At 42.3% G+C, this 25,527-nt stretch overlaps 1 protein-coding gene across 21 annotated transcripts in view; it reads right to left on the bottom strand.

Annotated features, from left to right (window-relative positions):
- NEB (nebulin) overlaps positions 1 to 25,527 on the bottom strand; it is a 197,437-nt gene that overhangs the window by 87,929 nt on the left and 83,981 nt on the right. For all 21 annotated transcript variants that reach the window (XM_072122519.1, XM_072122521.1, XM_072122523.1 and 18 more), the window contains 29 exons: positions 25,129 to 25,440; positions 24,840 to 25,043; positions 24,639 to 24,743; positions 24,448 to 24,552; positions 23,669 to 23,980; positions 22,253 to 22,456; positions 22,074 to 22,178; positions 21,742 to 21,846; positions 21,317 to 21,628; positions 18,624 to 18,728; positions 18,429 to 18,527; positions 17,725 to 17,829; positions 16,739 to 16,846; positions 15,973 to 16,284; positions 15,795 to 15,899; positions 15,516 to 15,620; positions 15,185 to 15,289; positions 14,750 to 14,857; positions 14,548 to 14,661; positions 14,256 to 14,453; positions 14,060 to 14,164; positions 13,495 to 13,599; positions 13,313 to 13,417; positions 13,119 to 13,226; positions 12,919 to 13,032; positions 4,444 to 4,641; positions 4,233 to 4,337; positions 3,524 to 3,628; positions 2,839 to 2,946 (listed from right to left, as the gene is read on the bottom strand). In XM_072122519.1, coding sequence (XP_071978620.1) covers positions 2,839 to 2,946; positions 3,524 to 3,628; positions 4,233 to 4,337; positions 4,444 to 4,641; positions 12,919 to 13,032; positions 13,119 to 13,226; positions 13,313 to 13,417; positions 13,495 to 13,599; positions 14,060 to 14,164; positions 14,256 to 14,453; positions 14,548 to 14,661; positions 14,750 to 14,857; positions 15,185 to 15,289; positions 15,516 to 15,620; positions 15,795 to 15,899; positions 15,973 to 16,284; positions 16,739 to 16,846; positions 17,725 to 17,829; positions 18,429 to 18,527; positions 18,624 to 18,728; positions 21,317 to 21,628; positions 21,742 to 21,846; positions 22,074 to 22,178; positions 22,253 to 22,456; positions 23,669 to 23,980; positions 24,448 to 24,552; positions 24,639 to 24,743; positions 24,840 to 25,043; positions 25,129 to 25,440 — 4,281 coding nt within the window. The remainder of the gene's footprint in view (positions 1 to 2,838; positions 2,947 to 3,523; positions 3,629 to 4,232; positions 4,338 to 4,443; positions 4,642 to 12,918; positions 13,033 to 13,118; positions 13,227 to 13,312; positions 13,418 to 13,494; positions 13,600 to 14,059; positions 14,165 to 14,255; positions 14,454 to 14,547; positions 14,662 to 14,749; positions 14,858 to 15,184; positions 15,290 to 15,515; positions 15,621 to 15,794; positions 15,900 to 15,972; positions 16,285 to 16,738; positions 16,847 to 17,724; positions 17,830 to 18,428; positions 18,528 to 18,623; positions 18,729 to 21,316; positions 21,629 to 21,741; positions 21,847 to 22,073; positions 22,179 to 22,252; positions 22,457 to 23,668; positions 23,981 to 24,447; positions 24,553 to 24,638; positions 24,744 to 24,839; positions 25,044 to 25,128; positions 25,441 to 25,527) is intronic.

Genomic DNA, 25,527 nt, shown 5'->3' with positions numbered 1-25,527 from the left:
TCCTAACTATCTCTCTCCCATCTATCTCTCTCCCATCTATCTATCTCCCATCTATCTATCTATCTCCTATCTATCTATCTATCTATCTATCTCCTATCTATCTCCTATCTATCTATCTATCTATCTATCTATCTATCTATCTATCTATCCATCTATCCATCTCCTATCTATCTCTCTCCCATCTATCTATCTCCCATCTATCTATCTATCTATCTATCTATCTATCTATCTATCTATCTATCTCCTATCTATCTATCTGTCTCCTATCTATCTATCTATCTCCTATCTATCTCCTATCTATCTATCTATCTATCTCCTATCTATCCATCTATCCATCTCCTATCTATCTCTCTCCTATCTATCTATCTCCCATCTATCTATCTCCCATCTATCTATCTATCTATCTATCTCCTATCTATCTATCTATCTCCTATCTATCTATCTATCTATCTATCTATCTCCTATCTATCTATCTCCTATCTATCTATCTATCTCCTATCTATCTATCTATCTATCTATCTATCTCCTATCTATCTATCTCCTATCTATCTATCTATCTATCTATCTATCTCCTATCTATCTATCTATCTATCTATCTATCTATCCATCTCCTATCTATCTCTCTCCTATCTATCTATCTCCTATCTATCTATCTATCTATCTATCTATCTATCTATCTATCCATCTATCCATCTCCTATCTATCTCTCTCCCATCTATCTCTCTCCCATCTATCTATCTATCTATCTATCTCCTATCTATCTATCTATCTATCTATCTCCTATCTATCTATCTGTCTCCTATCTATCTATCTCCTATCTATCTCCTATCTATCTATCTATCTATCTATCTATCTATCTATCTCCTATCTATCTCTCTCCTATCTATCTATCTCCCATCTATCTATCTCCCATCTATCTATCTCCCATCTATCTATCTATCTATCTCCTATCTATCTATCTCCTATCTATCTATCTATCTATCTATCTCCTATCTATCCATCTATCCATCTCCTATCTATCTCTCTCCTATCTATCTATCTCCCATCTATCTATCTCCCATCTATCTATCTATCTCCCATCTATCTATCTATCTATCTATCTCCTATCTATCTATCTATCTATCTATCTATCTATCTATCTCCTATCTATCTATCTATCTATCTATCTCCTATCTATCTATCTATCTATCTCCTATCTATCTATCTATCTATCTATCTATCTCCTATCTATCTATCTATCTCATATCTATCTATCTATCTATCTGTCTCCTATCTATCTATCTCCTATCTATCTATCTATCTATCTCATATCTATCTATCTATCTATCTCCTATCTATCTATCTCCTATCTATCTCCTATCTATCTATCTATCTATCTATCTATCTATCTATCTATCTATCTCCTATCTATCTATCTCCTATCTATCCATCTCCTATCTATCTCTCTCCTATCTATCTATCTCCCATCTATCTATCTCCCATCTATCTATCTCCCATCTATCTATCTATCTATCTATCTATCTATCTGTCTCCTATCTATCTATCTCCTATCTATCTATCTCCTATCTATCCATCTATCCATCTCCTATCTATCTCTCTCCTATCTATCTATCTCCCATCTATCTATCTCCCATCTATCTATCTCCCATCTATCTATCTCCCATCTATCTATCTCCCATCTATCTATCTATCTATCTATCTCCTATCTATCTATCTCCTATCTATCTATCTCCTATCTATCTATCTCCTATCTATCTATCTATCTATCTATCTATCTATCTCCTATCTATCTATCTATCTCCTATCTATCTATCTCCTATCTATCTATCTATCTCCTATCTATCTATCTATCTATCTATCTATCTATCTATCTATCTATCTATCTCCTATCTATCTCCTATCTATCTCCTATCTATCTATCTATCTATCTATCTATCTATCTATCTCCTATCTATCTATCTATCTATCTATCTCCTATCTATCTATCTCCTATCTATCTCCTATCTATCTATCTATCTATCTATCTCCTATCTCCTATCTATCCATCTATCTATCTATCTATCTATCTATCTATCCATCTATCTCCTATCTATCTCCTATCTATCTATCTATCTATCTATCTATCTATCTATCTATCTATCTATCTATCTATCTATCTCCTATCTATCTCCTATCTATCTCCTATCTATCTATCTATCTATCTATCTATCTATCTATCTCCTATCTATCTATCTATCTATCTATCTATCTATCTATCTCCTATCTATCTATCTATCTATCTATCTATCTATCTCCTATCTATCTATCTCCTATCTATCTCCTATCTATCTATCTATCTATCTATCTCCTATCTCCTATCTATCCATCTATCTCCTATCTATCCATCTATCTCCTATCTATCTATCTCCTATCTATCTATCTCCTATCTATCTATCTCCTATCTATCTCCTATCTATCTATCTATCTATCTCCTATCTATCTATCTATCTATCTATCTCCTATCTATCTCCTATCTATCTATCTATCTATCTCCTATCTATCTATCTATCTATCTCCTATCTATCTCCTATCTATCTATCTATCTATCTATCTATCTATCTATCTATCTCCTATCTCCTATCTATCTATCTATCTATCTATCTATCTATCTCCTATCTCCTATCTCCTATCTATCTCCTATCTATCTCCTATCTATCCATCTATCTCCTATCTATCCATCTATACTCTATTTATCTATCTGTCTTTCTATTTATGTATCTTTCTTTCAGAATTGTGTAGAAATGTTGCAGTTGTATGTAGATATATAAGTAATACAGTATAAAGTGTATTTGCACGTACATCGCTGCGTATCTTGTTGGCATTGCTCGCTCTGTCCAGTTCAACGCTGTTGGTGGTTGATGTAACTTTTCCTCTAACGTTCTGCTGATAGTCTGATTTATATACAACCTGCGGAGCAGAAAAACCTTGTTAGTAATTGTCTGTTACTGCACATAAGACACATAACCTGTGTATAAGGTGAAGACAGACACAATATAACATGGGTGGAAGGATTGGAGGGTGAGGAAGAGATCCACGTGCACTGACAATGGGATATTCATGTGTTTATATATCATCATGTGGATAAATGTCATGAACTGGACCTGAGAAAACAAACTGCACATCACTGTAATAAATAGTAAACCATAGAGAAAAGGCTCAGGGATATTGGTGAACAGTGAGTGTAAAGGGGTTGCTGAACATGGTTTATGCTCAGTGGTAGCAGCCACTATGGGGCCCACAGTGTCAGGGGGCCCGTCATCTGAACTGGAGGATGTGCACCACATACATGTTATGCTGCACATTGTACAGGGCCAACTGAAGGGGTTGAATGTAGAACCTTTAGACATAAATTAAAAGACAGACAGAAAGAGACAGGGAGAGACAGAGAGAGAGAGAGAGAGAGAGAGAGAGAGCCCAGCTACACACAGGGAGGGGGGAGAGAGACAGAGAGAGAGAGAGAGAGAGAGAGAGAGAGACTACTTACATCACTGCTCTGTTTCCCACTGGCGACAGCTTGGACATAAACAGGAGTCTCCATAACTGAGGTGTAAGTCTTCTTCAACTCCTCGGCTTTAGCTTTATATTTGTACTGAAAAGACAATACAGCTGGTTTTAGTATTGATGTATGTATGTATGTATGTATGGGTGTATGTATGCTTGTATGCATGCATGTATGCGTGTATGTATGGCTGTATATATTCATGGATGCATGTATGTATGTATGCATGCGTGTATGGTTGTATGCATGTATGCATGTATTCATGCATGCATGCATGTATATATGTATGTATGTATATATGTATGTATGTATTTATGTATGTATGCATGTATGTATGTATGCATGTATGTATGCATGTATGTATGGATTCATGTATGCATGCATGGATGCATGTATGTATGTTTGTATGAATGCATGTATGTATGTGTGTATGTATGTATGTATGCATGGATGTATGTATGGATGTATGCATGTATGTATGCATGGACATATGTATGTATGTATGTATGTATGTATGCATGCATGTATATATGTATGCATGTATATATGTATGCATGTATATCTGTATGCATGTATGTATGAATGTATGTATATATGTATGTATGTATGTATGTATATATGTATGAATGTATGTATATATGTATGTATGTATGTATGCATGGACATGGTACACTAAGCCGATCGGTGGACTTACATCGCTGCGGAGGTCATATGCATGCTTGGCATGTAGAATCTCAGGTGTATCCCAAACGAAGCAGCCCACTCCCTTCAACCAGTGGAGGTCATCCTTATAGACAATCTAGAAGAAAGAGAGACCAAGAAGTTGGTTGATATTTGGTTGATATTCCATCCCATGGATGCAGAAGATGTTATACATGAAGACTTGTCGGTGGAGCCATACTCACATCACTCAGCTGGTCGTTGACTTTGCGGGCGTGTACATAGAGCTGAAGGTCGGGGAGGCAGATCCATTCATGGAGATATTTCCTGTAGTCAATCTCACTAACTTTACTTTGTGTTTCCCGGGCAGCGATGATTTCCATCATATCTGGAGCAATGTGGATCTTAGCCTTGTTCTTTTCATAGGTCTCTCGGTACAAACGCTACAAAGGAAAATCAGTCCTTTATGCAAGTAAATCGGATAATCAATAACTCTTTGGTCCCTTGGGTGATAGACGTCACTTTGAGCCTAGAGAGTGACATTGGGTGATAGACGTCACTATGAGCCTAGAGATTGACATTGGGTGATAGACGTCACTATGAGCCTAGAGAGTGACATTGGGTGATAGACATCACTATGAGCCTAGAGAGTGACATTGGGTGATAGACGTCACTATGAGCCTAGAGAGTGACATTGGGTGATAGACGTCACTATGAGCCTAGAGAGTGACATTGGGTGATAGACGTCACTATGAGCCTAAAGAGTGACATTGGGTGATAGACGTCACTATGAGCCTAGAGAGGGACATTGGGTGATAGACGTCACTATGATCCTAGAGAGTGACATTGGGTGATAGACGTCACTATGAGCCTAGAGAGTGACATTGGGTGATAGACGTCACTATGAGCCTAGAGAGTGACATTGGGTGATAGACATCACTATGAGCCTAGAGAGTGACATTGGGTGATAGACATCACTATGAGCCTAGAGAGTGACATTGGGTGATAGACATCACTATGAGCATAGAGAGTGACATTGGGTGATAGACGTCACTATGAGCCTAGAGAGGGACATTGGGTGATAGACGTCACTATGAGCCTAGAGAGTGACATTGGGTGTAAGACGTCACTATGAGCCTAGAGAGTGACATTGGGTGATAGAAGTCACTATGAGCCTAGAGAGTGACATTGGGTGATAGACATCACTATGAGCCTAGAGAGTGACATTGGGTGATAGAAGTCACTATGAGCCTAGAGAGTGACATTGGGTGATAGACATCACTATGAGCCTAGAGAGGGACATTGGGTGATAGACGTCACTATGAGCCTAGAGAGTGACATTGGGTGATAGACATCACTATGAGCCTAGAGAGGGACATTGGGTGATAGACGTCACTATGAGCCTAGAGAGTGACATTGGGTGATAGACGTCACTATGAGCCTAGAGAGTGACATTGGGTGATAGACGTCACTATGAGCCTAGAGAGGGACATTGGGTGATAGACGTCACTATGAGCCTAGAGAGTGACATTGGGTGATAGACATCACTATGAGCCTAGAGAGTGACATTGGGTGATAGACATCACTATGAGCCTAGAGAGTGACATTGGGTGATAGACATCACTATGAGCCTAGAGAGAGTGACATTGGGTGATAGACATCACTATGAGCCTAGAGAGTGACATTGGGTGATAGACATCACTATGAGCCTAGAGAGTGACATTGGGTGATAGACATCACTATGAGCCTAGAGAGTGACATTGGGTGAGAGACGTCACGTTGAGCCTAGAGAGTGACATTGGGTGATAGAAGTCACTATGAGCCTAGAGAGTGACATTGGGTGATAGACGTCACTATGAGCCTAGAGAGTGACATTGGGTGATAGACGTCACTATGAGCCTAGAGAGTGACATTGGGTGATAGACGTCACTATGAGCCTAGAGAGGGACATTGGGTGATAGACGTCACTATGATCCTAGAGAGTGACATTGGGTGATAGACGTCACTATGAGCCTAGAGAGGGACATTGGGTGATAGAAGTCACTATGAGCCTAGAGAGTGACATTGGGTGATAGACGTCACTATGAGCCTAGAGAGTGACATTGGGTGATAGACGTCACTATGAGCCTAGAGAGTGACATTGGGTGATAGACATCACTATGAGCCTAGAGAGTGACATTGGGTGATAGACATCACTATGAGCCTAGAGAGTGACATTGGGTGATAGACGTCACTATGAGCCTAGAGAGTGACATTGGGTGATAGACGTCACTATGAGCCTAGAGAGTGACATTGGGTGATAGACGTCACTATGAGCCTAGAGAGTGACATTGGGTGATAGACGTCACTATGATCCAAGAGAGTGACATTGGGTGATAGACGTCACTATGAGCCTAGAGAGTGACATTGGGTGATAGACGTCACTATGAGCCTAGAGAGTGACATTGGGTGATAGACGTCACTATGAGCCTAGAGAGGGACATTGGGTGATAGACATCACTATGAGCATAGAGAGTGACATTGGGTGATAGACATCACTATGAGCCTAGAGAGTGACATTGGGTGATAGACGTCACTATGAGCCTAGAGAGTGACATTGGGTGATAGACATCACTATGAGCCTAGAGAGTGACATTGGGTGATAGACATCACTATGAGCATAGAGAGTGACATTGGGTGATAGACATCACTATGAGCCTAGAGAGTGACATTGGGTGATAGACATCACTATGAGCATAGAGAGTGACATTGGGTGATAGACGTCACTATGAGCCTAGAGAGGGACATTGGGTGATAGACGTCACTATGAGCCTAGAGAGGGACATTGGGTGATAGACGTCACTATGATCCTAGAGAGTGACATTGGGTGATAGACGTCACTATGAGCCTAGAGAGTGACATTGGGTGATAGACGTCACTATGATCCTAGTGAGTGACATTGGGTGATAGACGTCACTATGAGCCTAGAGAGTGACATTGGGTGATAGACGTCACTATGAGCCTAGAGAGTGACATTGGGTGATAGACGTCACTATGAGCCTAGAGAGTGACATTGGGTGATAGAAGTCACTATGAGCCTAGAGAGTGACATTGGGTGATAGACATCACTATGAGCCTAGAGAGTGACATTGGGTGATAGACATCACTATGAGCCTAGAGAGTGACATTGGGTGATAGAAGTCACTATGAGCCTAGAGAGTGACATTGGGTGATAGACATCACTATGAGCCTAGAGAGTGACATTGGGTGATAGACATCACTATGAGCCTAGAGAGTGACATTGGGTGATAGACGTCACTATGAGCCTAGAGAGTGACATTGGGTGATAGACGTCACTATGAGCCTAGAGAGTGACATTGGGTGATAGACGTCACTATGAGCCTAGAGAGGGACATTGGGTGATAGACGTCACTATGAGCCTAGAGAGTGACATTGGGTGATAGACGTCACTATGAGCCTAGAGAGTGACATTGGGTGATAGACGTCACTATGAGCCTAGAGAGTGACATTGGGTGATAGACGTCACTATGAGCCTAGAGAGGGACATTGGGTGATAGACGTCACTATGAGCCTAGAGAGGGACATTGGGTGATAGACGTCACTATGAGCCTAGAGAGTGACATTGGGTGATAGAAGTCACTATGAGCCTAGAGAGTGACATTGGGTGATAGACGTCACTATGAGCCTAGAGAGTGACATTGGGTGATAGACGTCACTATGAGCCTAGAGAGGGACATTGGGTGATAGACGTCACTATGAGCCTAGAGAGGGACATTGGGTGATAGACGTCACTATGAGCCTAGAGAGGGACATTGGGTGATAGACGTCACTATGAGCCTAGAGAGTGACATTGGGTGATAGAAGTCACTATGAGCCTAGAGAGTGACATTGGGTGATAGACGTCACTATGAGCCTAGAGAGTGACATTGGGTGATAGACGTCACTATGAGCCTAGAGAGTGACATTGGGTGATAGACGTCACTATGAGCCTAGAGAGTGACATTGGGTGATAGACGTCACTATGAGCCTAGAGAGTGACATTGGGTGATAGACGTCACTATGAGCCTAGAGAGTGACATTGGGTGATAGACGTCACTATGAGCCTAGAGAGTGACATTGGGTGATAGACGTCACTATGAGCCTAAAGAGTGACATTGGGTGATAGACGTCACTATGAGCCTAGAGAGGGACATTGGGTGATAGACGTCACTATGATCCTAGAGAGTGACATTGGGTGATAGACGTCACTATGAGCCTAGAGAGGGACATTGGGTGATAGACGTCACTATGAGCCTAGAGAGTGACATTGGGTGTAAGACGTCACTATGAGCCTAGAGAGTGACATTGGGTGATAGAAGTCACTATGAGCCTAGAGAGTGACATTGGGTGATAGACATCACTATGAGCCTAGAGAGTGACATTGGGTGATAGAAGTCACTATGAGCCTAGAGAGTGACATTGGGTGATAGACATCACTATGAGCCTAGAGAGGGACATTGGGTGATAGATGTCACTATGAGCCTAGAGAGTGACATTGGGTGATAGACATCACTATGAGCCTAGAGAGTGACATTGGGTGATAGACATCACTATGAGCCTAGAGAGGGACATTGGGTGATAGACGTCACTATGAGCCTAGAGAGTGACATTGGGTGATAGACGTCACTATGAGCCTAGAGAGTGACATTGGGTGATAGACATCACTATGAGCCTAGAGAGTGACATTGGGTGAGAGACGTCACGTTGAGCCTAGAGAGTGACATTGGGTGATAGAAGTCACTATGAGCCTAGAGAGTGACATTGGGTGATAGACGTCACTATGAGCCTAGAGAGTGACATTGGGTGATAGACGTCACTATGAGCCTAGAGAGTGACATTGGGTGATAGACGTCACTATGAGCCTAGAGAGGGACATTGGGTGATAGACGTCACTATGATCCTAGAGAGTGACATTGGGTGATAGACGTCACTATGAGCCTAGAGAGGGACATTGGGTGATAGAAGTCACTATGAGCCTAGAGAGTGACATTGGGTGATAGACGTCACTATGAGCCTAGAGAGTGACATTGGGTGATAGACGTCACTATGAGCCTAGAGAGTGACATTGGGTGATAGACATCACTATGAGCCTAGAGAGTGACATTGGGTGATAGACATCACTATGAGCCTAGAGAGTGACATTGGGTGATAGACGTCACTATGAGCCTAGAGAGTGACATTGGGTGATAGACGTCACTATGAGCCTAGAGAGTGACATTGGGTGATAGACGTCACTATGAGCCTAGAGAGTGACATTGGGTGATAGACGTCACTATGATCCAAGAGAGTGACATTGGGTGATAGACGTCACTATGAGCCTAGAGAGTGACATTGGGTGATAGACGTCACTATGAGCCTAGAGAGTGACATTGGGTGATAGACGTCACTATGAGCCTAGAGAGTGACATTGGGTGATAGACGTCACTATGAGCCTAGAGAGTGACATTGGGTGATAGACGTCACTATGAGCCTAGAGAGTGACATTGGGTGATAGACGTCACTATGAGCCTAGAGAGGGACATTGGGTGATAGACATCACTATGAGCATAGAGAGTGACATTGGGTGATAGACATCACTATGAGCATAGAGAGTGACATTGGGTGATAGACGTCACTATGAGCCTAGAGAGTGACATTGGGTGATAGACGTCACTATGAGCCTAGAGAGTGACATTGGGTGATAGACATCACTATGAGCCTAGAGAGTGACATTGGGTGATAGACATCACTATGAGCATAGAGAGTGACATTGGGTGATAGACATCACTATGAGCCTAGAGAGTGACATTGGGTGATAGACATCACTATGAGCATAGAGAGTGACATTGGGTGATAGACGTCACTATGAGCCTAGAGAGGGACATTGGGTGATAGACGTCACTATGAGCCTAGAGAGGGACATTGGGTGATAGACGTCACTATGATCCTAGAGAGTGACATTGGGTGATAGACGTCACTATGAGCCTAGAGAGTGACATTGGGTGATAGACGTCACTATGATCCTAGAGAGTGACATTGGGTGATAGACGTCACTATGAGCCTAGAGAGTGACATTGGGTGATAGACGTCACTATGAGCCTAGAGAGTGACATTGGGTGATAGACGTCACTATGAGCCTAGAGAGTGACATTGGGTGATAGAAGTCACTATGAGCCTAGAGAGTGACATTGGGTGATAGACATCACTATGAGCCTAGAGAGTGACATTGGGTGATAGACATCACTATGAGCCTAGAGAGTGACATTGGGTGATAGAAGTCACTATGAGCCTAGAGAGTGACATTGGGTGATAGACGTCACTATGAGCCTAGAGAGTGACATTGGGTGATAGACGTCACTATGAGCCTAGAGAGGGACATTGGGTGATAGACGTCACTATGAGCCTAGAGAGGGACATTGGGTGATAGACGTCACTATGAGCCTAGAGAGTGACATTGGGTGATAGAAGTCACTATGAGCCTAGAGAGTGACATTGGGTGATAGAAGTCACTATGAGCCTAGAGAGTGACATTGGGTGATAGACGTCACTATGAGCCTAGAGAGTGACATTGGGTGATAGACGTCACTATGAGCCTAGAGAGTGACATTGGGTGATAGACATCACTATGAGCATAGAGAGTGACATTGGGTGATAGACATCACTATGAGCCTAGAGAGTGACATTGGGTGATAGACATCACTATGAGCATAGAGAGTGACATTGGGTGATAGACGTCACTATGAGCCTAGAGAGGGACATTGGGTGATAGACGTCACTATGAGCCTAGAGAGGGACATTGGGTGATAGACGTCACTATGATCCTAGAGAGTGACATTGGGTGATAGACGTCACTATGAGCCTAGAGAGTGACATTGGGTGATAGACGTCACTATGATCCTAGAGAGTGACATTGGGTGATAGACATCACTATGAGCCTAGAGAGTGACATTGGGTGATAGACGTCACTATGAGCCTAGAGAGTGACATTGGGTGATAGACGTCACTATGAGCCTAGAGAGTGACATTGGGTGATAGAAGTCACTATGAGCCTAGAGAGTGACATTGGGTGATAGACATCACTATGAGCCTAGAGAGTGACATTGGGTGAGAGACGTCACTATGAGCCTAGAGAGGGACATTGGGTGATAGACGTCACTATGAGCCTAGAGAGTGACATTGGGTGATAGACGTCACTATGAGCCTAGAGAGTGACATTGGGTGATAGACGTCACTATGAGCCTAGAGAGTGACATTGGGTGAGAGACGTCACTATGAGCCTAGAGAGTGACATTGGGTGATAGACGTCACTATGAGCCTAGAGAGTGACATTGGGTGATAGACGTCACTATGAGCCTAGAGAGTGACATTGGGTGATAGACATCACTATGAGCCTAGAGAGTGACATTGGGTGATAGACATCACTATGAGCCTAGAGAGTGACATTGGGTGATAGAAGTCACTATGAGCCTAGAGAGTGACATTGGGTGATAGACGTCACTATGAGCCTAGAGAGTGACATTGGGTGATAGACGTCACTATGAGCCTAGAGAGGGACATTGGGTGATAGACGTCACTATGAGCCTAGAGAGGGACATTGGGTGATAGACGTCACTATGAGCCTAGAGAGTGACATTGGGTGATAGACGTCACTATGAGCCTAGAGAGTGACATTGGGTGATAGACGTCACTATAATCCTAGAGAGTGACATTCGGTGATAGACGTCACTATGAGCCTAGAGAGTGACATTGGGTGATAGAAGTCACTATGAGCCTAGAGAGTGACATTGGGTGATAGAAGTCACTATGAGCCTAGAGAGTGACATTGGGTGATAGACGTCACTATGAGCCTAGAGAGTGACATTGGGTGATAGACGTCACTATGAGCCTAGAGAGTGACATTGGGTGATAGACGTCACTATGAGCCTAGAGAGTGACATTGGGTGATAGACGTCACTATGAGCCTAGAGAGGGACATTGGGTGATAGACGTCACTATGAGCCTAGAGAGTGACATTGGGTGATAGACATCACTATGAGCCTAGAGAGTGACATTGGGTGATAGACATCACTATGAGCATAGAGAGTGACATTGGGTGATAGACGTCACTATGATCCTAGAGAGTGACATTGGGTGATAGACATCACTATGAGCATAGAGAGTGACATTGGGTGATAGACGTCACTATGAGCCTAGAGAGGGACATTGGGTGATAGACGTCACTATGAGCCTAGAGAGGGACATTGGGTGATAGACATCACTATGATCCTAGAGAGTGACATTGGGTGATAGACGTCACTATGAGCCTAGAGAGGGACATTGGGTGATAGACGTCACTATGAGCCTAGAGAGGGACATTGGGTGATAGACATCACTATGAGCCTAGAGAGGGACATTGGGTGATAGACGTCACTATGAGCCTAGAGAGTGACATTGGGTGATAGACGTCACTATGAGCCTAGAGAGTGACATTGGGTGATAGAAGTCACTATGAGCCTAGAGAGGGACATTGGGTGATAGACGTCACTATGAGCCTAGAGAGGGACATTGGGTGATAGACGTCACTATGAGCCTAGAGAGGGACATCTTTTGGTGGTATATCTTCTCAACTCATACACAACTAGGTATGAATGTACTTTTGTTGTAACTTTTATGCACGATGGTGTTTGGAGACCTTGGAACAGCTGATAAAACTGAATACTCACGTCCAGAGGAAGCTTGCCCACTCGGATGCATCTTGCGGTGTTTGGATCATCCTGAATTCCTTTTGGTAGAGTGTAGAGCGCCTTGAACTTCTCATATTCCTCACGGTACTTCAGCTAAGCAAGACAATAATGAACAATGTACGACCTATGATCTAGACTAAACCCTTTTCATAGACGGGTGTAGCGGAGCATGTGCTTACTGTGCTGGCAATGTGCTTATTCTGCTTGGCAAAGGCCAAGGCCACTGTGTCAGGAGGAAGCTCGTAGCTTGTGGCTTTGATGGTGTCCCAGGATTTTTTGTACAGATTCTAGAGAGTAAAACATTAGTGTTACCTGGATTGGTTAACTCCTTAATCATCAACCACATTTGAAAGAATTACATAGAAATACGTACGTGGCTGAAAAGGTCCTTAAGATTTTGGGTACGGTTGTAATCTACGGTTTCCAGAACGGTTGTGTACTTATCTTTGTTCTTGTGGAAGTCCTCCTTGTACTTGCGCTAAGTTGGAGAAAGCGAACAAGACAGTTGTAAGATCCATTGATCAGCTCCATAGCATTGGATAATCTGATACTTACATCACTAGCGTTGATGGCACTTTGGATGGCTGTGACATACACAGGGGTATCGGTGACAACGCTGTAGTTCTTAAAGTTTTCTCTACCAGAAGTGGTGTATTTGTTCTGGAAAAAGATAAAAATACACAAAATCCTTTGTTGAAGTTTAAAAGCGACAAATGTAATAGATTTCAGATAGCACAACATTTACTCCATAGCTCTTAATGTACATCAGTCATTCCCCCCAACGGAGGTTTCGGAGGAAACCCACACAAACATATAACTGTGTCTGTCTTGTTGTAGATCGGACTCAACCAAAACTGATCAGGGACAAAGGAAACATTTAGAGGGGTAACTGTCGGTCCATTATTAGGTACGGTTATTCCTTTTAGATATGGATGGGTCCAACAGATCAGATTGTTCTGGAGCGGGCCGCTGCCAGTTTTACACACTCCATTGGTGTCCCACAGTCAGTCGGGCCGCCGCAATGTATCAGTCTTAACAATGTTGATAACAACACAATGAGAACAATGAAGAATTTGAAATTAAGCTTAAGTGAAAGGTGCGTGTTTTATGTATGACTTACTTGACTCTGAAGATCATAGGATTTCTTAGCACGTACGATTTCTGGAGTGTCCCACACATAACAGCCAATGCCCTTGAGCCATGTTAGGTCTTCTTTATACAGAACCTGTAAAAAAACATTACAAATAATAACGTTATTGAACAAAAAAGTTTACTGAAAATATTTTCAAAAATGTAACAAGTTGTTTGCTCCATACATCGCTCAAAATGTCATTGGCCTTTTTGGCATGAATGACCCCCTGTTCGTCAGGTAGACATGTCCATTCATGCAGGTAGTGGCGATACTCAATGTCACTGAGGATCTGTTGGCATTTCTTGGCAAGGACGTTGTTCAGCATGTCGCCTGGGATATTGATCTTGGTCTTGTTGTCTTCGTAATTCTTCTTGTAGGCCAACTAACACAAAGAAAAGGAAATAAATGATTAAATGACACAAATTTCATATAAAGTAACATGTCGAGACCAAAGGTCATGGACATATTATATTCACCACATTCTTCATCTTCTGGAAAGCCAATGACTGCACAACGCTGGGGAAGTCAGTAATGTGGGTGCCGGCGAGATAGTGCCCCTTCTCCTTTTCGTGGTGCTCTTTGTATTTCAGCTGTGAAGAAACATGGATACATTGTTTTTATTTGTTTTACAAGGTTCTGACCAAAATGGGTGAAATATCCAATAAATGATGTACTCACCTCACTAGAAACAAGCTTAGCGTGCTTGGCACCAACTATGGGTATATAGCTGGCGTCTAGTTGGTAGCCCAGGGCTTTAGTGCTATCCCAGGAGTCCTTGTACAATTTCTAAGGGGAAAGGACAAAATGTGTAGTAGAATCTATATTAAATAAATATGGGACAATCAACATTAACAGGTTTTATTTGTGTCCTAAAAATAAAAAAATAACATTTTTTGAATTTGGATCTTGAAGTTCCTATATCTGGAGTGGAAATGTCCTACCGTTCTGATGATAAAAAGAATATGAACATGAATGTGCAGGTATTATATGAAATAGAACAAGATGTGAATATATTTTGGGCAGTGATGATACATTTCAGTGGAAGGACATTATGATGTATTAAAGAGTAGTTACATGGAAGAGCAGGGTACATAGACCATGTGCGGTACTTACGTCACTAGCCAGCCTGGACATCTCCCTAGAATGAGTGATTTGAGGGGTTTCTGAAGAACCGATGTAATGACCCTTCTCCAGGTTAAAGGTTTCTTTGTATTTCAGCTACACAAGAATATAGAAATAGAAGTTCGAATGAGATAGATATGTAGATAAAAGATTAGCACGTCATCATCATCATAACATTGGACCATACAGACAATGGATGTCTATAGAATGGATCTATTGGCTCTATAGTTCTGTAACATGCTCTCCCGGGGACACATGATAAATTAACTGATAAAAATATAAACTAAATATGTTCTATGTATATATAGTGAAGAGTACTCACATCACTCTGGTTGATATTGTTCATTTTGGCAAGCACCACGGACGGTGGGTCAACCACATGAGTGTAGTTGGAGAAGTTGTTCTGTGCGTCCTTCTTATAGGCTCTCTAAAATAAAAAAGGAGAAGACAACGACCAGTCATGATGGCTAACTCCGCTGGGCAAGGATTCAGTAGTCATCTTCTTTGAGAAGACCAACCCACTAGATAACAGCCATATCTGATTCAATTTTAGTTGGTCATCTCAAAGAGCTGTGACTATATCTTAAGTTTCCTTACGAACCTCATTAACCAGTTCTTGAGCTTTCCTCACTTTCTGGTGCTCTACAGAATCTAACGGAACCCAACCGCAACCACGGATCCATTCCAGGTCAGCTTTGTAGACACTCTAATGTAAGAGAGATTGCATTAGTAGCTATATAGAGCACTGCATGGTAAAGGGCTAAACCTCCACCACTCACATCACTCTGCAGGTCGTAGGCCTTTCTGGCTTGTATACAGTCATTTTGGTCAGGGTGGCAGGTCCACTGGTGAAGGTAATGCCGATAGTCAATATCACTGGTCAAGACTTGCCCTTGTTTAGCTGTAACAAGCGACACCATGTCCACTGGAATATGGATCTTGGATTTGTACTTCTGATACAGTTTTTTGTATTCTCTATCATTCTGGATCAGGTTGGCGTGTTTGAACCATTTGAGTTTGGGATCGGCATCAGCATTTGGAACGCCGACATAGTGACCCCGCTGCTTGATGTAGTCAGCCTTGTACTTCAGCTAAAAGAATGAGAAATCATCAGATCCGTATTCAGAATATCGTTCGGATATACAATTGTACAATGAGGGAAATCACTTTTATTACATTTACTGCTAACAAGGGGAAGATGAAGAAACCACAGGAAGCTCAGAAGTGACACAGTAAATGTACAAGAAAACTTTGCTATAGATGGTTGTGAAAGGTGAGGACCTAGAAGTAGGACCAGGGCATCATTAAAGGGGTTTTCTATAAATGACCTGCACTATGGATAAGTCAGTAAAGGTTTTACAATGGAAACCCCTTTAATACAGAGGCGTCTGATGGACATTTCTATGTCTGTGTCCAGAGGAGAATACATTGCACTTTGAAGGCAGGGAGCGTTATTATTTCATGCTACGACTTTTTAGGCAGCATGAAACCCCAGACTGTTCCCTTTAATACCAGGGGAAATGATAATCTGTGTGATACCATTACCTCGCTCTGAGCCACGCCGCTCTTTCTGGCGTGCCGGATCTGTACCGCGTCATGTGGCAGGAAGTAGCCGGTTGCCTTAATGTTCTCCCAGCCTTTTCTGTATAATTTCTAGAAGAGAAAGAAATACAAAAGAATTGAGAGGAAAATGAAAACCAGATCGATATATGATAGACAGAGATAAATAGATGATATAGAGAGTAAAGAGCGATAGTAAAGATAGAGATAGATGAATACAATACATATATAGATGATGGATATGAGGCAGATACATTGATACATAATGGATTATGATATTGATCATTTTATATTTGAATATTACAATTTAATATGATATAATTTTTTATATTGATATTGATTATGATGGATGATAGATAAATTGATAGATGACTTTGAAAGATGATAGATAAAAGATTTTTGGGTCATAGGGTAACATTTATCACAGGTGGACAAGTAGTGATTTAGTCTTAATTCCTGACGCAGAATCGGAAATTGCGACTTTGTGCCGGTTGGGTGGGGAGGGGGTGGTGCGGGGCCGCACAGAGGGCCGCCTGGGTACTGCCTATAGCCTGTTCAGGTGCAGGCTAGGGCGCAAATTGTACGGCTGATCAGACCTGGCATAGAAGAGCAGTGAAGCGATGCCACCCCCCAGGATACAGGTAGATAGAAGCGGCCGGTGCCGGAGGGCGGGCACCATCAAACACTGCACCTAGCGCCATAGATAGTAGAGATAGATAAATTATCCATTGATCCATTGGTTTCACATTGGCTTTTACTTTCATTGATCCGTTGTTTTTTACTGATGCAAATCACGGAGGACAATAGAAGTCTATGGGTCAGGTCTGTTTTTTTCTCTGTTGGGTTATGTTTTCTTACCAATGTTAAACCTTTTTCTTGGAGACAAAACGCAACGGATGTGCAACGCGCAGGCTATACACTCCCAATGTCAATCCAACCATAGAGATATTAGGTAGATAATGAATACCTACATCATTGACATTCTTGGCCGCCTCCTTTGCGGTTAGCAGCAGCGGAGAATCGGTCACTGACGTGTATTTTGTCTTAATGTCGTTCCAAGCTTCATGATATTTAATCTTAAAAGATGAAAAAAGATAAAGATTGGTAAAAACTGAATATTGAACATAACTGGTACAAAACAACACAGCAAATGAAAAGTACAATACAGAAAAGCTGAATAGATTGTACATCCTGATTGCAGATGCCAGACCCCGTGTAAAAGTGCAGCATCAGCAGGATTTATCCGGAGGTCGGAGCTTCCTGACAGATCCAGCGAGTGCCGGGAGCGGGGATTGCACCAAGCGCCAGCGGATGATCACTTCCCTCCATAGAGGTGACGCCAGAATAAAGGGGTATGTGGACAGGGCTAGTGACCTCCAAGGGGGTGGTTAGGGTTACTTCAGCACAAAGAAGAAATGATCTGGAAGGGCTGAGTAAGAGGATGCGGTGATCACATTGTGCAGACCAGATCTTTGCCCATCTCAAGTTCTATCCTGTCCCCAGATAAGCATGGAGAGCAGTTCTCCACATAACTAGTGCTAAATACAGGGTGTAAAGAAATGAAGCCAAATTAACAATAAAAGGTCAAAAAATTAGCAATCAATTCCTAAAAATATTTTAAAAAAATTGGATTATTTGAATCTATACAATACAATAGTAGACACACAGTACTCACATCACTCAGGATCTCTGCACCTTGCTTAGCCGAGACATAATCCACTCTGTCCGTGACAGGAGTGAAGCTGAGAGTGTCTGGTTTGGTTCTGTACTTCTTCTGCACATGAAAAGACAAGAAAACCACAAACAGGATGTAAAAAATATCAAATCATCATTTTTCATGTCCTGTTACAGTTAAGATGGATAAACTTACCTCGCTTATGATATCCTGGGCAAACTTCACCTTCTTCACTTCTTGAGAATCATTTGGAAACCAACCAATTCCGCGGAGCCACTCCAGGTCTGACTTGTAGAGCGCCTACAGGTGGAGCAGAAGACATCCCATAAGCTAAAGTTACTATCCCCCATCACATCCTCATTATTAGAGGATTTTCTCCTAAAATGCCTCCCGACACATTTATAAGGACTTTTACACCTTTTTTTTGGCAATTTCCCGACTTGTCTGACAAAGGGGGAGTGACCTGGTACAACAGGGTGTGGTTTTAGGAAAGGGGCGTGGATGTATGGAAATTAGTCAGTGCGCTAGAAAAAGCAAGTTTAATGGTGCACAGTCTTACACTGCGGCAGAGTCATCAGTACATTGATGAATCTGTCGCTGCACTAGGCTAGCGGTGTCACCGGACGACTGTGACACATGAATGAATTTCCACCATTATCTTTAGAGATCCCTAAAGTCATTTATAATAACGTGTGAAATTAACTAATTAACTAGTCGTTATAGCATCTCCTGGAGAACACACAACAGGCTGCCTCTTCCTGGATTTCTGCAGATAAGTTTGTAACTTTGCTTTATAGAATAGGTAAGAGCCGCAGAGTCATCTCATACCCACTAGAAGGACTTTGTATACACGGAATATTGAGGATTTCTGCCATTTCTGGTACTTTTATGGGATGTTTTATTTTCTACTGTATAAATGTTATTACTGGGAATAATTAGAGATGAAGGAATCATTCAAGATTCATTTCGCCAAATTTTTTTGATTTGCGCCTGAACCAATGTTGCTTTGATTTTCCTGGAAATTGGCATAGAACCCCCTCTAATTCTCTAAAACACAGATTTTTTAAAAATAAATAGGTTTCTATCTCACTTTGTGAATTGTTTACAGTTTTTTAAATTTTCAGGTTTCACTAAAACCAATGGTTGTGGTGCAAATGGGTAATAACTTAAAGGGATATTATCATTTCAGGAAATTAATGTTATTGTTTGCATGATGAAAAGTTATACAGCTTGGAAATATACTTTCTGTATTTCTAATTCCTCTTGGTTTTCTAGATCTCTGCTTGCTTTCATCCTATAGGAAGCTTCATTGTTTATTTCCAGTGGACACAAATCTGACCATGGTCACACAGGTGCACGGCTCAACAGTATCAGAGAGTAATCAGAGCTGTGGTATAACGAGCCGCGCACCTGTGTGATATAAAGAGCCGTGCACCTGTGTGACATATAACGAGCCGTGCACCTGTGTGATATAACAAGCCGCGCACCTGTGTGATATAACGAGCCGTGCACCTGTGTGATATAATGAGCCGCACACCTGTGTGATATATAACGAGCCATGCACCTGTGTGATATAATGAGCCGCGCACCTGTGTGATATAACGAGCCGCGCACCTGTGTGATATAACGAGCCACGCACCTGTGCGATATATAACGAGCCGTGCACCTGTGTGATATAACGAGCCGTGCACCTGTGTGATATATAACGAGCCATGCACCTGTGTGATATAACGAGCCGTGCACCTGTGTGATATAACGAGCCGTGCACCTGTGTGATATAACGAGTTGTGCACCTGTGTGATAACGAGCCGTGCACCTGTGTGATATAACGAGTTGTGCACCTGTGTGATATAACGAGCCGTGCACCTGTGTGATATAACGAGCCGCACACCTGTGTGATATAATGAGCCGCACACCTGTGTGATATAATGAGCCGTGCACCTGTGTGATATAATGAGCCGTGCACCTGTGTGATATAACGAGCCGTGCACCTGTGGGATATAACGAGTTGTGCACCTGTGTGATATAACGAGCCGTGCACCTGTGTGATATAACGAGCCGTGCACCTGTGTGATATAACGAGCCGTGCACCTGTGTGATATAACGAGCCTTGCACCTGTGTGATATAACGAGCCGTGCACCTGTGTGATATAACGAGCCGTGCACCTGTGTGATATAACGAGCCGTGCACCTGTGTGATATAACGAGCCGTGCACCTGTGTGATATAACGAGCCGTGCACCTGTGTGATATAACGAGCCGTGCACCTGTGTGATATAACGAGCCGTGCACCTGTGTGATATAACGAGCCGTGCACCTGTGTGATATAATGAGCCGTGCACCTGTGTGATATAACGAGCCGTGCACCTGTGTGATATAACGAGCCGTGCACCTGTGTGATATAACGAGCCGTGCACCTGTGTGATATAACGAGCCGTGCACCTGTGTGATATAACGAGCCGTGCACCTGTGTGACCATGGTCAGATTTCTGTTCACTGGAAATAACCAATGAAGCTTTCTATAGAATGACAGCAAGCAGAGATCTAGAAAATTGTGAGGAATTGATACAGAAAAAATATTAGAAAACTGTTTACATTTTCATTATACAAATTATACCATTTATTTGCTGGAATGGGACAACCCCTTTAGAGTTTTCACAGCTGCAATAGACTTCCATTATTATTGTGTATATACAGTATGTGATGTTTGAAGCAAATCAGAAAAATATTCGATTCGGTGCCTGAAAACCGCCTAGAATCTACGGATGGACAAAAAAACTGTTATCTCTATTAATGATGATTTCAGCAAGTACCTCCCCACAGCAGCCCAAATTACAACTGCAGAAGAAGCCTCATGCATAACGTTAGGGTTACAAAGGGTTAACTCACGTCGCTTTGCAGGTCGTAGGCCTTTCTAGCCTGGATGACGTCGTTCTGATCGGGCAGACACGTCCACTGGTGCAAGTAGCGTCGGTAGTCAATGTCGCTGACCAAGGTCTGGCAGAGCTTAGCCTGGACGATGTTCACCATATCTACCGGCAGGTTCAGCTTTGTCTTTGTTTTCTCAAAGTCCTTCTTGTATTCCAGGTCGCTGGGCAGCTTGGACGCCTTCAGATACCAGGCCAGCTTGTTGTCATCGTGCGCGGTGGGCGTTCCCACGTAATGACCCTTCTGCTTCTCATGGGCCAACTTGTATTTATACTACAAGGAAGAAAAGACGGACGACTCTTCTGAGAACTTCCCTGGATACAGTAACCATTTCATACTGAGGATATTCTACAATATCTCTATATATGACATAATACAGCTCTTACATCACTTGCAATTTCCCTTGAGGCCTTGGCTGCTTTGATGGCAATGGCATCAGACTTGAGGTCATAGATCATCTTCACCTTATCCCAGCCTTCTCTGTAGAGTTTCTACAATACATTACAATAGAGTAAGAAGAAGGAAAACATTTCCGCTCCATAAGTTCATTTTACATTCTGATGCTCGACCTTCATGACAGGATTAGTATTGTGTAACCTGTCACACGTAACTTTCTGAAGGCTTAATATCAACTTACAAGACGCTGCTTTATGTCAGACGACTTTAAGGTTCAGTCTTAGATCTTGACAAATGTTGGGACAGCCACGTAGATACTTACATTGCTGACATTCTGAGAATTAGATTTCGACAGCAGAATCTCAGGAGTATCCGGCATGACGTGGATGGTCCTCTTGTCTTGTTCCCAAGCTTCTTTATATTTGGACTATATTTGGATGAAACAAGACAAGTTAATAGACTGTTATATAGACTTCACTGACATAAGCCATAATAACTTACCGCACTGATCTGCTCAGCATTGGTCTTTGCCAGGACAACGGATGGAGGGTCCACAATGCTGGTGAACTTCAAGCTGCTGGCTGGTTGACGGTAAAGGTGCTCATTCAAGATGTCTTGTGCATTTTTCACTTTCTTAACTTCCACTGAGTCATTTGGCATCCACCCACATCCTCGAATCCATTCCAGGTCTGATTTGTAGATGTTCTAATGATAAATGTGCTTAGAATTACAAGGCTAGACTTGATAGTGTGATACCATGTGGCTGCTCCTCAGCCAATGACAGCGGGTTCAGTGCAGGCGACCAAGATAACTTAGAGCAGTGATGGGAAACCTTTTAGACACCGAGTGCCCAAACTACAACTAAAACTAAAACCCCTGCTCTTTCACAGGTTTAATTGTATAGGCACCCGAGGACACCAATACAGTAGAAGGAAGGATAAGAAGTTTGGATTATCATTGTAGCTTCCTTCTAGGGTCCTGGTACTGCAAGAGGCCTTGAGTCCTGTCTGGCAAACTCTACCCCGGGGTGATGACAAGGGTGCCCATAAAGAGGGCTCTGAGTGCCACCTCTGGCACCCGTGCCACAGGTTCGCCACCACTGGCTTAGAGTATCAAGGCATATTGGGGGATTCTTCATTGTTACAGCAGTGAGAATATGGAAACCACTGCCTCAAGACTCAAAAAGAACATGGACACAGATACACTGTCATGTTTATAATATTTAAGGAATATTTGCCCTGTAGGAAATTGACATTAATCTACATGATATCTGGAGATGAAGCACCCATTGTAATCTAATCTGTCAAACTGGGGTCCATGGTTGAACTTTCTTATGCTAATTCGAATAAAAAGCTGCACAAGGATGTGGTCGATAACAAAACCCTTCCAAAAGAAGTTTCCAAGCACTTAAAACCAGAACTCTGAAAAAGGTTGGGGACTGTGGTCCTCTCTTTTCTGTGAGATTCCAGCTCCTTGGTGGAAGCTGATAGTAGTCTGGGACCTAAGAGGCAAAGTCTACATTATACCCCACCATGAAAGGGCATTTGTTGTTGTTGGGTTCAAGAAACTGATGGCCACAAAAATCCTTCCCCAGGACCTCATGAGGGAGTATCCAAAGCACATTGCCCTGATTGGTCCACGTGGCATATGGTGGCATATTGCTAATCCTCATCAACTTTGTGTCTTCCTATAAAGGATTTGCGGGTTGGGCATTAGTCTCATTGGAGAAATCCAGAGGGTGTATAGAGATTTACTTCATCCATGGTAAAATGTACCCTAACCCTAATAAGCTCTGGCTTAGATGAGTTACCGAAAAGTTGTAAAAAATGAATGTAAATTTTCTTTAAAAGTAAATAATATGATTGATCTGTACTGGTGGATAAATGGTTTAGAATAATACAGAATCGATGCACTTACATCACTCTGCAGCTCGTACGCTTTCTTGGCTTGAATGCAGTCATTCTGGTCAGGGTGGCACGTCCACTGGTGCAGGTAGTGACGGTAGTCGATCTCGCTGGCAGCTGCCTGCACTTGCTTGGCCGTTACAATGGACACCATATCTACGGGTAGGTTAATCTTTGTCTTTGTCTTGTTGTAATCTTTTTTGTAACCCAGGTCACTTGGAAGTTTGCCAGAGTTGATCAACCACTGCAGCTTCGGGTCATCCTTGACGGTGGGTGCTCCGATGTAGTGACCCTTTTGTTTCTCAAATGCTTTTTTATATTTGTACTTTAATCAAGAACAAAAGACGTAGGTTACACCAGTCATAATACATGTATTATGTTGTCTGACCCTTTTTTTTCTAATAAATTTATCTTTATAAAATTTTGTATAAAATATAAAACAAATTTCGTTACACCACAGTTCAGCCCCAAACTACCCCCCCCCCCTTTAAAAACAGAGTTCTCTCTCCCCTACTCCCTCCTCCTCATTGTCTGAATCTCTGGTGCTTTGTACTGGTGTCTCCTGACCCATCTAAGCAATCTGCTACCAGTACCAGGACTAACATGAGAAGAAGGGGCTAATGGTTCTGTTGTGGTTGCCCAGAGTCCAGAGTCCAGGGTCACTTGGATAACCCTTGGATGACATAGTAACCCACTATCCAGAACAATAGGAGGAATGTTTATTTTATGACTTTTGGTGGGCAGTAGGAGAGGAGTATTGAGCCATAACATAAATTGTGCTATCACGCTTACGTCACTAGCGATGTCTCTTGAAGCTCTGGCGCTGCGGATAGAGATGGCATCTCCTCTAATGTCATAGGCATTCTTCACTGCATCCCATTCTTTCTTGTACAATTTCTTTAGAAAAAAATAAATTTGTCACATTCATGTTACTTTATAAATTGAAAATTTATTTAGAATTTGTGCATCAATGTTGAACTTACTTCGCTGACATTGGCTGCATTGACCTTGGACTGGACCATCTGTGGAGTATCTGATGGGAGACTGAATTTTGTCTTCTCTTTATCCCATGCATCTCTGTATATGTGCTACATAGAAAAACAGATATAAGAGGAATCTTATTGTATATATAAAAATATACCGGTAGTTGCCGAAAAAGACCCAAGCCAAAAATCATCACTTACGTCGCTGATCTGAAGAGCATTGGTCTTAGCCAAGAGGATTTCAGGAGCATCAACAACGCTGGTGAATTTGATAGTGTCTGGAGCTTGACGATACTGACGTTCACTTAAGATTTCCTGAGCTTTCTTTACTTTGTTGACCTCAAGGGAGTCATTGGGAATCCAGCCACAGCCCCGGATCCATTCCATGTCAGATTTATAGACCCACTGGGGATGAAATAACAGATGTCATGTAGCATATAGTCATACTAAGGATGTCATGTACAATGGATAATAATAAAACACAACATACATCACTCTGGAGCTCATAGGCTTTCTTGGCCTGGATGACGTCGTTCTGGTCGGGCAGACATGTCCATTGGTGGAGGTAATGACGGTAGTCAATGTCGCTGACTAATTTCTGGCAATTCTTGGCCAAAAGCACAGACAGCATCTCCACTGGGCTGTTGTACTTAGTCTTCTGCTTCTCAAAGTCCTTCTTGTATTCTCGGTCACTCTGGATCTTGGCAACATGCATGGCCCACACGGACTTAGGATCATCCAATAGGCTTTTAAACCCGACATGGTGGCCTTGCTGCTGGCGGTATGCTTTTTTATATTTATACTAAAAGAGAAGAAAATATTTTCATTCTACTCGTATATATCTCAAAATATTCGAAGGTTCGCATTTATGGATGAAGGATCTAAAGAT

This window comes from Engystomops pustulosus, chromosome 8 (genome assembly GCF_040894005.1).
Source record: "Engystomops pustulosus chromosome 8, aEngPut4.maternal, whole genome shotgun sequence".
NCBI classification, from domain to species: domain Eukaryota; kingdom Metazoa; phylum Chordata; class Amphibia; order Anura; family Leptodactylidae; genus Engystomops; species Engystomops pustulosus.
Note: the sequence above shows the minus strand (reverse complement) of the source record. Positions and strands in the feature narration are given on the sequence as shown.